General features: G+C 34.4%; 2 protein-coding genes across 6 annotated transcripts; both read left to right on the top strand.

Annotated features, from left to right (window-relative positions):
- The first annotated feature begins 1,070 nt into the window (after positions 1-1,070).
- atcaya (ATCAY kinesin light chain interacting caytaxin a) lies at positions 1,071-6,020 on the top strand. Its single transcript, XM_027160140.2, has 11 exons — positions 1,071-1,275; positions 2,012-2,070; positions 2,193-2,429; positions 2,531-2,695; positions 2,790-2,892; positions 3,594-3,725; positions 4,228-4,314; positions 4,592-4,690; positions 5,010-5,045; positions 5,149-5,208; positions 5,779-6,020. Exons 2-11 carry the CDS (start codon positions 2,034-2,036, stop codon positions 5,828-5,830), a joined length of 1,008 nt encoding a protein of 335 aa, XP_027015941.1. The 5' UTR covers positions 1,071-1,275; positions 2,012-2,033; the 3' UTR covers positions 5,831-6,020.
- Positions 6,021-9,070: 3,050 nt separating this feature from the next.
- On the top strand, positions 9,071-12,597 carry LOC113651389 (muscle-specific beta 1 integrin binding protein). 5 transcript variants are annotated; one of them, XM_027160168.2, is made up of 8 exons: positions 9,071-9,229; positions 9,934-10,024; positions 10,381-10,429; positions 10,615-10,789; positions 11,153-11,224; positions 11,422-11,506; positions 11,617-11,702; positions 12,137-12,597. In XM_027160168.2, the coding sequence occupies exons 1-7, from the start codon at positions 9,204-9,206 to the stop codon at positions 11,689-11,691; spliced, it is 573 nt and encodes a 190-aa protein (XP_027015969.1). In that variant the 5' UTR covers positions 9,071-9,203; the 3' UTR covers positions 11,692-11,702; positions 12,137-12,597. The 5 variants fall into 5 exon arrangements, with proteins under 5 accessions (XP_027015969.1, XP_027015961.1, XP_027015955.1 ...); XM_027160160.2 differs by having other exon boundaries at positions 12,134-12,597; XM_027160154.2 differs by having other exon boundaries at positions 11,422-11,528.
- Positions 12,598-13,624: the final 1,027 nt, after the last annotated feature.

Raw genomic sequence — 13,624 nt, 5'->3', positions numbered from 1 at the left:
ATAAACTCAAAATATCTAATAAACAGATGAGTCGATACACAATTAACTAGTTCAGACTGCACGGGTATAAAGAAAATCCGAAATTCTGCCATACAGTGAGATAATTTACATGCATCTCTGCAGTAAGACAACACATTTACATTTAACCTTTATTAGGTAATTAATATGTTCTGATTTTCTTTTCTTTTCTTTTTTTTCTTTTTTCAAAAAGCGCTATTTATTAGAAATCAGTAATGGCATCATTAATTTATTAATGACAAGCTGCATTTTTTTGTCTTATTAACTTCTAGTGAAACAAATATAAAGGCTTGTGAGGGAACAACTCTGTGTCACAAGAGTCCACAATATTAAGTGCAATTATAAATGCATATATATTATGATATGTTGTTGAGGATTAAATGCATATTTCTAATAATCGTCAAATTGCTGTGGTTTGGGAGAAATGAAACATTTTGTGATGTCATGTTAAAGGAAAATAAAAAACTTCACTGTATAATAACATCAGGATGTGTCACACCACCACACTGTTGAATTAATGACTATAACACTTTTATTCCTTACTTAGTATATACTACACTAAATAGTACACAGTCTGTACACAAAATTGTAGATCGTCTATAAAATGTGGTATGCTCTTTGACCTTTTGTAGTTGCATGGCATTAAAATATTTTTTTAAACAATTCAGATAGATCAATGCATTATTTAATATTACTTTAGTTGCACAGTAGGAGTAGATATGTTGCTTAATTCATTGTTATAGCAGACCTTCATGCTAAAGTAATGCTTGACTATTTTATTTAAGGTCTGCTGTCAGAACTTATATTTTATGACTAGTCAAAGAATGAGATGACATCTAGACATATTGGTGCTGGAATTTCCCCTTCATTGACTTGGCATTAACACGAGCATGGGCAGATAATCTCTGATCCTGGGTCAGCAGCAGTGTGAATCGTGGGTCAGCAGCAGTGTGAATTCTGTGTCATCACATGGTGTCTCTGTGTGTGAAGAAAAAGGGAGCAGGTGCAGCTTTCTCCTTAAATGGTAATGAGCCATGTCATGTGATGCAGGCTTGAGCCAACAACACAGCATCACCAGGAAAATGGAGGCAGGGCACGCATAGAGAAACACACACACAGACAGTGTCAGCATCACTGGCTAAATAGGATGCTATAAACATTAAGGACAATAGAAAAGATGATATTTTGTGCATTCAGAAAGTAGAGGAGTGCTGATCTAACGAAGAATCAGTAAAATATTCATTGCCAAACACGAAGGTAAGTAATGGATCAGCTTTGATTTTCTATATTTGGCTTGTGCTTATGGCCCTCAGTTAAATCAAGATGAAGTTGTGTGCTTGAATTCAGGAATGTTTAATTCTTCAATGCATTTTATTTAAATAATGTGATGATACAGTGACAATGATTTTTCAATTTCCAATGACACTGAGAAATGCTGTTAAAACAAAACTCTTATATCTGGTTTATAATATATATATATATATATATATATATATATATATATATATATATATATATATATATATATATATATATAAATGCAAATCTATTCCTCTAAATCGTAAAGAAATAAATTGGTATGTTGTTAAAATATTGGGATTATACTGCTTTGTTTTGTTAACATAAGGAGCCTGATCGCAGTTCACTATCTCTCTCTGTTCTCTATTCACTGAATAGTGTGTGTGGTGGGAGGTGTGTGTGTGTGTGTTTGTGTGTTGGGGGATGTTGACACCCTGTGCAAGTTAAGCAGCACTTTATTAGTGCTGAAGCAGCTGCAGGCCCAACACCAGTGAACCCTTCAGAGCATGATGGGATGCTTACCCTCTCTTGCTTTTGGGTTCATTAACATATCATTGTCTCATAAGTCAACATAATACCAATTCAGAGCAAAGATGGGATAGTTTGATAAATTATTCAGCCATCTCTTCTTTTTAGCCTCTTTGGTATATCTAAATGTGATGTTGAAGACTGGAATGTTGTCTGTGTTTGTAAGGTCACTTCCAGAGGAGGGAGTTATGGATTCTTCCTGCACAGTTGGTGATGAGAGAACATGTAAGTGCACATATATGTATGTTTGATCCATCAAGAGTATGAACAAGAAGCACTGAGTTTTATTGACTCCTTCATGAATATTTAACCCTTCCATCTTTCTCTGCACATTTCCTCTTATTCAGCTCCTCCAAACTCACTTCACATCAGTGGAGCTGGTGGAGGTTCAGGTCACCGCAAACGTCGCACCCTTGTAGCCCCAGATATGAACCTGTCTTTGGACCAAAGTGAAGGGTCCCTGCTTTCTGATGATTTCTTGGATACACCCGATGATCTGGACATTAACGTTGATGACATTGAAACGCCTGACGAGACAGACTCCTTGGAGTTCCCAGCCAACGGAAATGACCTGGAATGGGAAGGTGAAGTTTATTTTGTTTTTCTCTGAATTTGTTCTTTGTTTAAATACATGAATAAGCTCAAATGTTTTATAAAGAAATTATTTATATTATTTTGTGTGCAGATGACACACCAGTGGCCTCAGCAAACTCGGGGCCTTTAGAAGGAGTTGAAGATGAGGGGGATGTTGGAAATGGTCGCTTGTGGAGGACCGTTATAATCGGTGAGCAGGAGCACCGTATCGACATGCAGCTTATACGGCCATACGTGCGTGTTATATCTCATGGAGGTGAGCCCCTGTGTGAATCTGTTCTTGAGGTCTATTGCATGTACTGGTATTTTTCCCCAAATCACTATCCTCTTTTTCTGCTCTGGTTTGATAGGATACTATGGTGAAGGTCTGAATGCCATCATCGTGTTTTCAGCATGCTACTTGCCTGACAGCAGCAGTCCAGATTACCATTATATCATGGAAAACCTCTTCCTGTAAGTAGCAGATAATTATATTTTATGTACACAGAAATAGTGAGTTCTGTGTGCCTACTAGGACATATTTTGAATCTATAATAGTAGATGATGGTGCTGATCATAAGACAAGTTATTTTATATTCATGCACTCATTCCAATAAATTATTTTTCTACAAATATTAAGTATATCTAATAATAATAATAATTATATATATATATATATATATATATATATATATATATATATATATATATATATATATATATATATATATATATAATTTTCATGCCAGATACATAATAACATGGGCATTTTTAGATTTTTAGCTCAATTAAGATAAGATAAGCTAAGATAAGATAAGATAAGATAAGATAAGATAAGGTAAGGTAAGATAAGATATACCTTTATTCGTCCCACAATGGGGGAATTTCTCTGTTACAGCACATGTTTAAAATACTTTGTTATTGTTTATTTTTGCAGTTAAACAGTAATCCAGTGTGTATATCATAATTAATAACAGGAGCTAACTTGTTTTAAATACATAAATATCAAATACTTTCTTTAATAAGCAAAAAAGTGTATCATTAACTAATTGCCAAGGAAGAAGAGCTATTTGGGACATGCTGTTATTGAAAAGTAATCATCTTTGATTAGTGAATCTTCATTTTTCTAAGTAATTTAATCTCTCCAACAAATTCCTTCTTACATTTGAGTGTAGGTATGTAGTGAGCAGCCTGGAGATGTTGGTGGCTGAGGACTACATGATAATCTATATGAATGGAGGAACACCCCGCAGCAAGATGCCTGGTATCAGCTGGTTGAAAAAGTGCTATCAGATGATTGACAGAAGGTAAATCACCACCATCTGTGTTTTATTTGTTTATAATTAATAGAAGGCAGACTTTTCACAGAGTATATTATTAGCATTTTTTTTTGTATATATACATTTTGGATGGATGGATGGAAGGATGGATTGATGCATTGATGGATAGAAGGATGGATGGATGGAAGGATGGATGGATTGATGGATTGATGGGACAGTCACAGTCCACACCTATCACAGTACCCACTTGGAAAAATGATCTTCAGTTTGTCCTTCTAAAAAGAAACCTGATAACTGATCCTAACTTTACAACATTGTGTGTTACTTTTGGATAATATTACAAGCAAAACCTCTTTAGAAATCTAATAGCCATTATCTGTACAAAGATCCATTGAGCTCTTTTTTGCAATCATTGCTGTGGTCAGAAAAAAAATGCTACTGTAACTGCACATTTTTTTGAACAGCACTTGATTTGAAGACAATACACAACACTAGATCATGTTTAAAGCATTTAATTATTTTTTAATAGACTGAGGAAGAACCTAAAGTCTTTGATCATTGCCCATCCATCCTGGTTCATACGTACAGTCTTGGCCATCTCCAGACCCTTCATCAGGTACAGTAGGAGCTTTTATCAACCTTGCCATTTTCATTCTTAACTGACAAGATTATAGAATCAGGATAGAAATAGCTTGTTAAACCAGAATGATGCAAACAATTAAACAAGAATGCATGAAAAAGAAATCTATTTTTAAGCAATAAACTTGACCAAAAATTACATTTACACAATTTTAAATTTACGTAAAGTATAAGCCAAAAATCTTCATTTCTGAATTTTAAGGTAACTAAGTGTATTGTGTATGTTTTCAAAAAGTGTTTATGTCTTTGTGCAGTGTGAAGTTTATGAACAAAATCCGCTACGTGCACAGCTTAGAGGAACTGGAACAGATTGTCCCCATGGAACATATCCACATCCCAGAATGTGTCATCCAGTAAGTGTAATTTTTGGTAGTTCTCCTGGTTGTAGGTGGGGTTTGGAACTTCTCCTTGAAAGTTGCATAAATCCTACTCTACGACTTCCAGAAGTAGTTTAATAGCAATGTGGGTAATGTACAGCATCATTGACCAAAGTGGAAATAGACCAAGCCAAATTAGTCCTGGACAATGTTGAAGATTACTTGTTAATTAATACAGATGAAGACTAATATATCATTCAGTGTGGATTTTTCATTTAACAGCACTAATGTATTAAGGGTTTATGATTTATGATGCTTTTGTACAGTCATGTATTTTGCTTTCTTTTTGTTGCAGGTATGATGAAGAAAGAATTAAAGCACGAAAAGAACGGTAAACATTCTGAATTAGACTGAAATTAAATGTATTTGGAGGTGGATTTAAAATGCAAATAATGCTACAAACACATTTACCCATAATGCCTGTGTATTTTTAGAATGGAAGAAGAGGGGGAACATCAGACTCAAGAAAAACAAGAGTCAGCTGATACAGATGGGTATGTAGTTCATCTCAATCTGTTTTTATTAATCTTTAATCATTTCTTATGCAACTAAGACTAAGGCAAGATATTAAACAGTGTTGCACCAAATACCTAAATCATGTATATGAACAATTATTAAAAGGCTGATCTCAGATTATTTTATTAAGGGCAGTTGCACAAGGAGTAATAACCAGATAAACCTATTAATAAAGACTATGAATATAAGTAGTGTCTTGCCTAATCTTATCTAACTGGAAAAAAAAGATTACATTCATGTGGAAAGACAAGTAATTCAATAGAGCTCACAAACCTTTTGTCACAACTGAACATATAGATTTCTAAAGAAGTGGCTTCCCGGTTCTAAATCTCTAAATCCTAACATTCCAAATCACAATTTAACCCTAGTTTATTCATACTACAAATAAGTCCATTGCTTTTCTGTGTAACAAAACACAGAAAAGCAATCTCAACTGTAATCTCAACTAACAATATAATTATTACATGTAAGTATTTAGAGCATGGTCACAAACCACTATATCTGCAGAAAAAACACTTACCAATAACAAGTTCTTTTGTCTTTCTTAGACCATCAACAACAACCACAACCACAACAAGAGTAGAAGAGCCACTCCTGTAAGAGAATGAGAGAAGGCCTTCCTTTAAGTCATTCCTACCTGCTGATATAAATCCAGCTTCACCTTTTACTGTCTTACTATGGAATATAATCACACCAATCACACAGCATAAAAGCAGGTTTTATATATATATATATATATATATATATATATATATATATATATATATATATATATATATATATATATATATATATATATATTCAACCTCCAATACTGCAGCTTCCTCGTTAATGACAGACCCTGATGTCCACTTTATGCCTATAAATACCCTGCCTATACAAATCATAGGTGTGTTTGCTCAGGAGAGATTCTTTAAAGCGATGCATGCAAAAGTTCCTGTCTGTCTGCACATGTGCCCAGCTTGAATGTGTTATTTAACACTGCTGCTTGTTTGTATGGCTATTTCACCGTTCGATTTTTTAAATGTTTTGATTGCTTTCTTGCTCCACCAGTATTGTGGTACATTATTGGCTTTTAAAGTTCTGCAGAAGTGTAAACCAATATTTGCAGGAGAATTTGGCTTGTCAGATTTTGTTCAGTGGCAATTTTATGTTGCCTTAAGTTCTGACTGTTCAAGGTTTCACAATTAAACAGAACTATATGAATGACATTGGCTCAGTTTATGCATTTTCATTTATCAAGTAATGTTCAAGTAATTCATCAAGTAATGTTCTTAATTCTGTTTTTGATTGAAATGTGTGCAAGATTTTAGCCAATAACTGCTTGTCTGCTTTTTTATTATTAAAGATGTGTCCATGGAGTGAATGGGTTCAGGTTTGATCTGCTTATGCAATATATTGTGGGCCCTGTTTGACTTGACTGTCCGGTTTAAATGTGACACTGATGCAGTTTTGTTTGGCCAAAAATGTTGAGAAAACACATCCCATGGGCAATATTTGAAAGACATTTTGTATTTATTTAGAAGTAAACTATGACTTTTTATTCTAAGAAAATAGAATGCAATACAATAAAATGAAATAGAATAAGATAAAATATAAAAAGCAATTAGCTGTGCAAAACAATAATATAAAATAAAATGTAATTAGCTGTACACTAACCAGAGAAAAATAAATAGACAAAATATAAAAAAATGCAGCATATGCAATACATGTACAATACATGTTATTAAAAACCTTGATGAATATAGTGCATATATGTAATTTGTGTGCAGTATTTAGTGCATAAAAATGCAAAGGTGTGCTGTGCAAAGAGTCTGTTGAGGTAGCGGGTATTTAACAGACAAGTTCAAAAAAGTCCTATCTCTAGATTTTGTCCTTGTTCAGAGCCTGAATGGCTTGTGGAAAGAAGTTTCACCTATACAATGAAAAATTTTAATTGTTTTTGAAGGATTATACAAAACATATATCATTAATAAATATGCTTCCTCACTACTTATGGAGGTATAAAACACTAGCTCAGTCAGTATAGGCATGAAAGTGGAGAAAATGGTGCTCATGAGAAAACACTAATTTCTGTGTACCTGTGACAACATAAACACTTGATCACATGCTCTGACACCGGCTACTTCAGCACGTTTACCCTGGTTACATCACGTCTTTCCATAAATAGATATTTCACTCTTCCTGCCTTTTGCCCACATATACACATGCTTATTTACACCTAAAGAATAGTCCTTAATGTTGCATAAATCACTTGCACGCTACAAGTAACTGAGTAACAAGTAATTTTTAATAGCAGAGAAAGAAGCAAATACACTAAATGTAGATAACTAGCATCCAAGCTAATGGCAGGAGGATTTTACAGGCCTTCTTATAATTTACTTAATTCTTTTTTTAAATTTATGAATTACTGTGTATAATTTGGGTAACAGGGTTGCTTTAAAATGACATTTAATCAATATCAATAGATAATTAACAGTAACAGTAAAGAATGAGAGAAATTACTTTATTTTATTTTTAGGTAACAGCAAGTAAATGTCCAGGAACTAAAATGTGCATTTTTCATATCCTAAATTCGATGACTCATGGAAATATATGTAGCATATGCATACACTATTAAACAAAATCACACATAAATGCAAAGATTATATAATACCTGAAAGCTTGTTAATTATATGTATAATAAATATTGTTTGGAAGTGAGTTGAGACAGGCAAAATGCTGTAGATATATATGTCTTTCACCTTTCCATACATATTTGTAAATGTAATATTGGTGGGAGACAAATGGCACCACAATTGAGGAATCACTGAGTTACTCACAAATGCTGAGCTTCAGTTATTTTTCTATAAATAAGAATATAACCTTGGAAATACTTTGAAAACATTAAGCATTTTAAATATTTGATATATGCTTAACAACTGCAGCTGAAAGAAAAGAAAAATCAACTACCATAAGGTTCATACAGTGCCTGGAGGCCTACATGACTATATAAATGTCCTTATCTCAATGCCTCTTGGTCCCTCATGTGAGTTAGACCTCTTTGGAAGTGTGCCAAAGCATTATAGTGCCCTTGGAATATTATAGCTAGACACATTGGCCATTTATTGGTCAGTGTATTTGTACATTAACAATTACTGCCTGTAACCTAGCTACAAAATATGTATAACATTTAAGGTTTAACATATACACTACCATGTCAGTGCTGTGCTGAAAATGAATATCTATGAGCTAGAATGGAAATGTGGCCCATTATATATAATATGTAATAATATGTATATTATAATAATAATAATGCATGGCCTCTTAGGACTTCAGTATATACACCCATACACCCTTTGTATATCTACTGGTTTCACCACCTACAACCTCAGATGCACTTTGCGTACTGTGGTCTGTTTTTCTGTAACTTTTTGTACTATTTTCTATTTTACGTCCTGCCTAAAAACTCCGGCATGCACTTATTTCCAGGGATTTCAGGACAGCGTAACATATATTGCGCCATCAGGTAGGCGTGGCCTATTTGATAATCTAACCCTAACCATAACCATAACCGTAGTTTTTGGTTGTTTATTTATTTTCTAAAATAAATCAACCTGTATGACTGTTTTGTCCTTCGTAGTATGCTGTTTTTTTTTTTAAAGAAGGCGTTTTTCCAAGACCTCCGGAAACACGCCCACTTTACGTCGTGGTAACGAAACCCCTGGAATTTAGTGCCTGCCTAAAAACTCCATACTTTTCAGACAAACGTGCTGTGTTGATGTCAGACAGTAGCCACGCCCCCTTGCACGTGATTGGTGGATGTCATGGCAGGCGTTTGAGTGACGCGCCTGAGCTACTCATATAGCCACGTGAAGCAGAAACACTTCATGCCACAGCCTGACTTAAGTGCAGTTGTTTGTAAGGTTATTATTAATTTTGCATTTTGAATAGTTATTATTTTGGACTTGGTGACAGAACAGCCCGAAGAAAAATGAAATTCATTATAGGAATCGGCGGGTAAGTGATAAAATGTCTTTTATTTGAATTAACTGATGGAATATGGTTTTATTTTTTTATTTTTTCTAATTAAAAAGTTTTTGGTTCGTACAGAATGTATGGTGTGTTTAATATACTACAACAGATGTAGTGTTTTAATCAGAAACGTTTAATAACGGTTGGTGAGTGGCGCTTGCGCTGGATAGGAAGTGATTTTAAGCGGGAGATTTAAAACGGTGCGCGCGAGGACACAACAACAACAAAACAAATTAACGCATAAACAACCTAAATCTACACTTGTTTTAAATCGAAACACATATCTGATGTAATTTGTCGATGAAGTAATGTTTGAAGAATAACCCAATTTACTGTTATAATAAATGAGGTAAGGGAACACTCTTGGGTGTTTGTTTATAGGTTATTAACTATGTTGGATTATTGATAGCAATTTTTTTGGTCTTTAAGTCAAAATTATTATTATTTATTTATTTATTTATTTATTTTTAATAATGATAATGGTATATAACTTTAAAATCTGGTAAACTAGCACCAACTTTACCTTTTGTTGTGCCAGCTGCATTTATCCCGCCAAATTGCTGCCCCATGCCAGCTAGCAAAGTTCTAATCAGTAAATACCAGAGTTTAATTAGATCTTTATTATCTTTCCTCACCTGCTTTGTCCAGGTCTGTCGACCTATTTTAAGCATTTATTTTCTCCTCTACAGTGTGACCAATGGTGGAAAAACCACACTGACTAATAGGTTAGTCAAAGCCTTACCTAACTGTTGTGTGGTTCATCAAGATGACTTTTTCAAGGTGAGTACGCAGTTTTAGAATTGTTTTATTTTTATTGTTTTTAGCTTAAAAATACAGAGAACAAATGCTGTTTTTGTTTCCAAAGGACTAAGATGTTGCATCAAACATTTTCTCCTTCTTTGCTTTGCCCCCATTTTTCAAAATATTGAGTCATTTTTTCCAAGTTTTACATTTTGACACGATTCTAACAGTTATTACATTTTTGTTCAAACATTGGATCAGATATGTATTTCTGAATAAAACCAATTGGTCATTTTTGGGGGGAAGAGCATTTGTTATAATGGTGTGATCAGATCTAGTAGATTGCGGATCACTTTGAGTCCTCTGCAGTGTTTTATTGGTCACTGTTATTTCAGCCACCGGATCAGATAGAAGTCGGAGAGGACGGCTTTAAACAGTGGGATGGTAAGAATGAGATTTGGCCATAGGCGACCAATAACTCCTTTTACTGTAGACACTATCCCTAACAAAAGTCATCTCCAAATGTAATTTCCCATCCATTACTCCTCCACTTGTATGCAGTGTTTCAAAAAATTGTTCAGTTTTCCATTATTGTTCCATTGAACGTTTGCCCTTTTTCACTTCTATAGTGATAACATCACTGGATATGGAAGCCATGGTGAACACCATAAAAGGTTGGATTGAGAACCCAGTCAAGTTTGCACGCTCCCATGGCATCCAGGTGACCCCAGCAACTGAAATGGGATCACCAGAAGACGAAACCCACATCCTTGTTATAGAGGGATTTCTCTTGTATAATTACAAGTGAGTGTTCTGTAAATGTGCTTGTAGTACAAGGTCCTGAGAATTTTAGTTAATGAAGATTATCTTCTTGGAAAGACATCTGGTTCATGTAGTGCTGTGAACGTGGGGGTGGGGCCTAGGTTGGGGTTCACACAGTGCATAATGCCGTAGCGTCTTGGGCAGGTCATATGACCCGTCTCTGCAGACCCACTGATAAGGTGATAGAGTGTCTGGGTGGCTATAGGATTGGTGCTTCTGAACGAAATGTTCCCTCTTTTCAAGTGATATCTGCCATTTTGTTTCTAAGTTATGCCATTTCATATGTTCTGTACAACTGTGTACTGCTGATAAATATTGAGCTGTGTCCTGTACTTCTTTGAACAGGCCCCTGATGGAAGTGTTTGACAAGTGTTACTACATCACCATCCCTTATGATGTGTGCAAGAGGAGGAGAAGGTATTTGGTTTGTAAAATGAATGCTTGACCTTATAAGTCATCCTGACTTGCAATTTTATAATGGAGTGTATCACAGTATAAAATCACAGTATAAAATAACCCATGTCTGAATTCAATATGAATTCAACCTTTTCAGTATTCACAATAAAAGTAAAACTAAGACTGTATCTGAATTGACAGTATTTTTTCATCCATAGTTCAAGACAGTACATTGTCCCTGACCCTCCAGGCCTGTTTGATGGTCATGTGTGGCCCATGTACCTAAAACACAATGCAGAGATGGTAGAAAGCCTTTTACCAATTGGTTTGTATATTTTACCTATGCATTCAGCATATTGAAAGTGTTTATTGTGTAAAATCACTGAGACTGATATTTCACCATTATGCACTAGAATACCTGGATGGCTCGAAATCTAAAGATGAAATCTACCAGCAAGTGTACGAAGACCTCCACAATACACTTTTGAATCATTTATAGGTAAGAGAAGACAGATCATTAGACAATTATTTGGAGTTAATTAATTTATGGGATGATGAATAGAAAAAAAAAATCACAGTACATTTTATTTTCACAATCTTAAACCTCACTGCTTTTATTACTAAATATACCTTGAAGCAGAGTTACTGTTATTGCCCCAAAGCTGATCATATTTGGAAGGGTTTTATTCCCGTTGTACTATAGGTATTTGCCACCGATTTCAGTAGCAAGGAGTCAATTTACTGAGCTGTAGTTTTAGTAGTCTTTGTATTTCAGTGGGGGTTGGCGTGAATTGGCAAATTGCTCTTTAGCTAATGGAGAGCAATGGTCTGTTTTAGTTTGACCCCACTTGAATGATTCAGGCTACCATTGTTCTTGCGATGGGAGCTTTACAAGTCATTTGGTTAACATTTGACCCTTTTCTTTTTCAGCAGCAGCATCCTGGCCAGCAGTGCCTTTGTATACAACTGTAAATAGCCCCTCTTAAGTTTTTTTTTCTGTTTTACACCAATGTAACTGTAAATATAATGATGGAATGTTAACTTATCACTTTTTGGAGTCTTTGGAGTTTTTTTGTTATGGTAAATCTTCGTGTTATTCTTTTCAATTGAGGATGCTGTTTGTATCTATGCTTATTTCATGCAGATAATTCAGTAATGGATTTCCAAATAAATTTCAGGTTGTTACCCTGTCATTATTCTTTTCTTACATGCTAACTGCAGAACATGTGCAGTATGGCTTCAAATGTTTGCCACATGATGCCTAGTTAGATTATTATTAAGTGCTTTTATTTGGATATGTTCCTTCTGTACAACAGCATCCACTGATGTCTGATACACTGAACTGCAATCAGACAAATTAAAAACTGGGTTCAAAAAAATACCTGTTTTTCCTATTTCTGCTCTTTTGTTGATTTATTTCTACAAGGCAGGGACCAATACTGGGAAGGTAAACATCAAGACTCTTTGTTCTTTAACCGAGGTGATGAACATACCCACGATGTCTGAACAGCTGAGTCATTGGCAGTAAAATTTTATGTTTAAATTCGCTCTTACTGTATTACCACCCAACAAAGTTTTAGACTGGTGTATTTTTAGTCTGACCTAGTAAACCAGTATTAATGTGTTTTCGCTCCCTTAGCGCCATCTAGTGGTCGTTATTTTAAACAAGAAAGAAAACGCGCGTATGTGTGTGTGTGTATATATATATAAAATGTAATTTTTTAAACAGCAGTAAGACAGTGTTTATTCATGGTTTAAGTATAAGCACAGTTTTAAATTTGTTTTACTATAAAGCACAGTAAATTATTTTTGTTTTTAAATGTAAATATTATTCATGGCCCATTTAATATATACAGAACTGATGGATGGGTTAAACTGAGGTTCACTTACATTTCAAAGATTCATAAGGATTATTTGCCATATATGTACAGATAGCACGGGTGCACAGGATATTTGTGCAAGTAAACAAGACTGGTGATAAAAGAACTATGACAGTTATATTAAAACAAATAAAAAGAGCAGTAATGAGGAGATGCCAACTCCATGTGGTCTTTGAGGACATACACATTTATCAGACTATATGTATAATCACACCCTCCAGTGTCACCCATATGAGGATGAGGTTCCCCTTTGAGTCTGGTTCCTCTCAAGGTTTCTTCCTTTACCATTCAAGGGAGTTTTTCCTCACCATAGTCACCTGAATCACCTCTGACTTGCTCATTGTGGATAAATACAAACACATTTAAATATATCTAATATTATTCTTGAATTTTTGTATTCTATTAATCTTTATATCATTTATTATTATTATTATTATTATTATTATTATTATTATTATTATTATTTATGTTTATGTTCTGTAAAAAATGTTCTGCTTTGAGACAATGTCAATTGTAAAAAGTGCTATAGAAATGAATTTGA

This window comes from Tachysurus fulvidraco, chromosome 2 (genome assembly GCF_022655615.1).
Source record: "Tachysurus fulvidraco isolate hzauxx_2018 chromosome 2, HZAU_PFXX_2.0, whole genome shotgun sequence".
Classification (NCBI taxonomy): Eukaryota; Metazoa; Chordata; class Actinopteri; order Siluriformes; family Bagridae; genus Tachysurus; species Tachysurus fulvidraco.
The sequence above is the reverse complement of the archived record's forward strand: the minus strand, read 5'-3'. Positions and strand labels throughout refer to the sequence as shown.

What these genes read in the sequence shown, in the direction of transcription:
- atcaya (XM_027160140.2), top strand. Translation starts at nt 2,034, where the DNA reads ATGGATTCTTCCTGCACAGTTGGTGATGAGAGAACAT. An exon ending in ATCATGGAAAACCTCTTCCT is followed by an intron (nt 2,893 to 3,593) that starts GTAAGTAGCAGA and finishes ATTTGAGTGTAG; the next exon opens with GTATGTAGTGAGCAGCCTGG. An exon ending in GAGTCAGCTGATACAGATGG is followed by an intron (nt 5,209 to 5,778) that starts GTATGTAGTTCA and finishes TGTCTTTCTTAG; the next exon opens with ACCATCAACAACAACCACAA.
- LOC113651389 (XM_027160154.2), top strand. Translation starts at nt 9,204, where the DNA reads ATGAAATTCATTATAGGAATCGGCGG. An exon ending in ATCAAGATGACTTTTTCAAG is followed by an intron (nt 10,025 to 10,380) that starts GTGAGTACGCAG and finishes CTGTTATTTCAG; the next exon opens with CCACCGGATCAGATAGAAGT. An exon ending in AGAAAGCCTTTTACCAATTG is followed by an intron (nt 11,529 to 11,616) that starts GTTTGTATATTT and finishes ATTATGCACTAG; the next exon opens with AATACCTGGATGGCTCGAAA.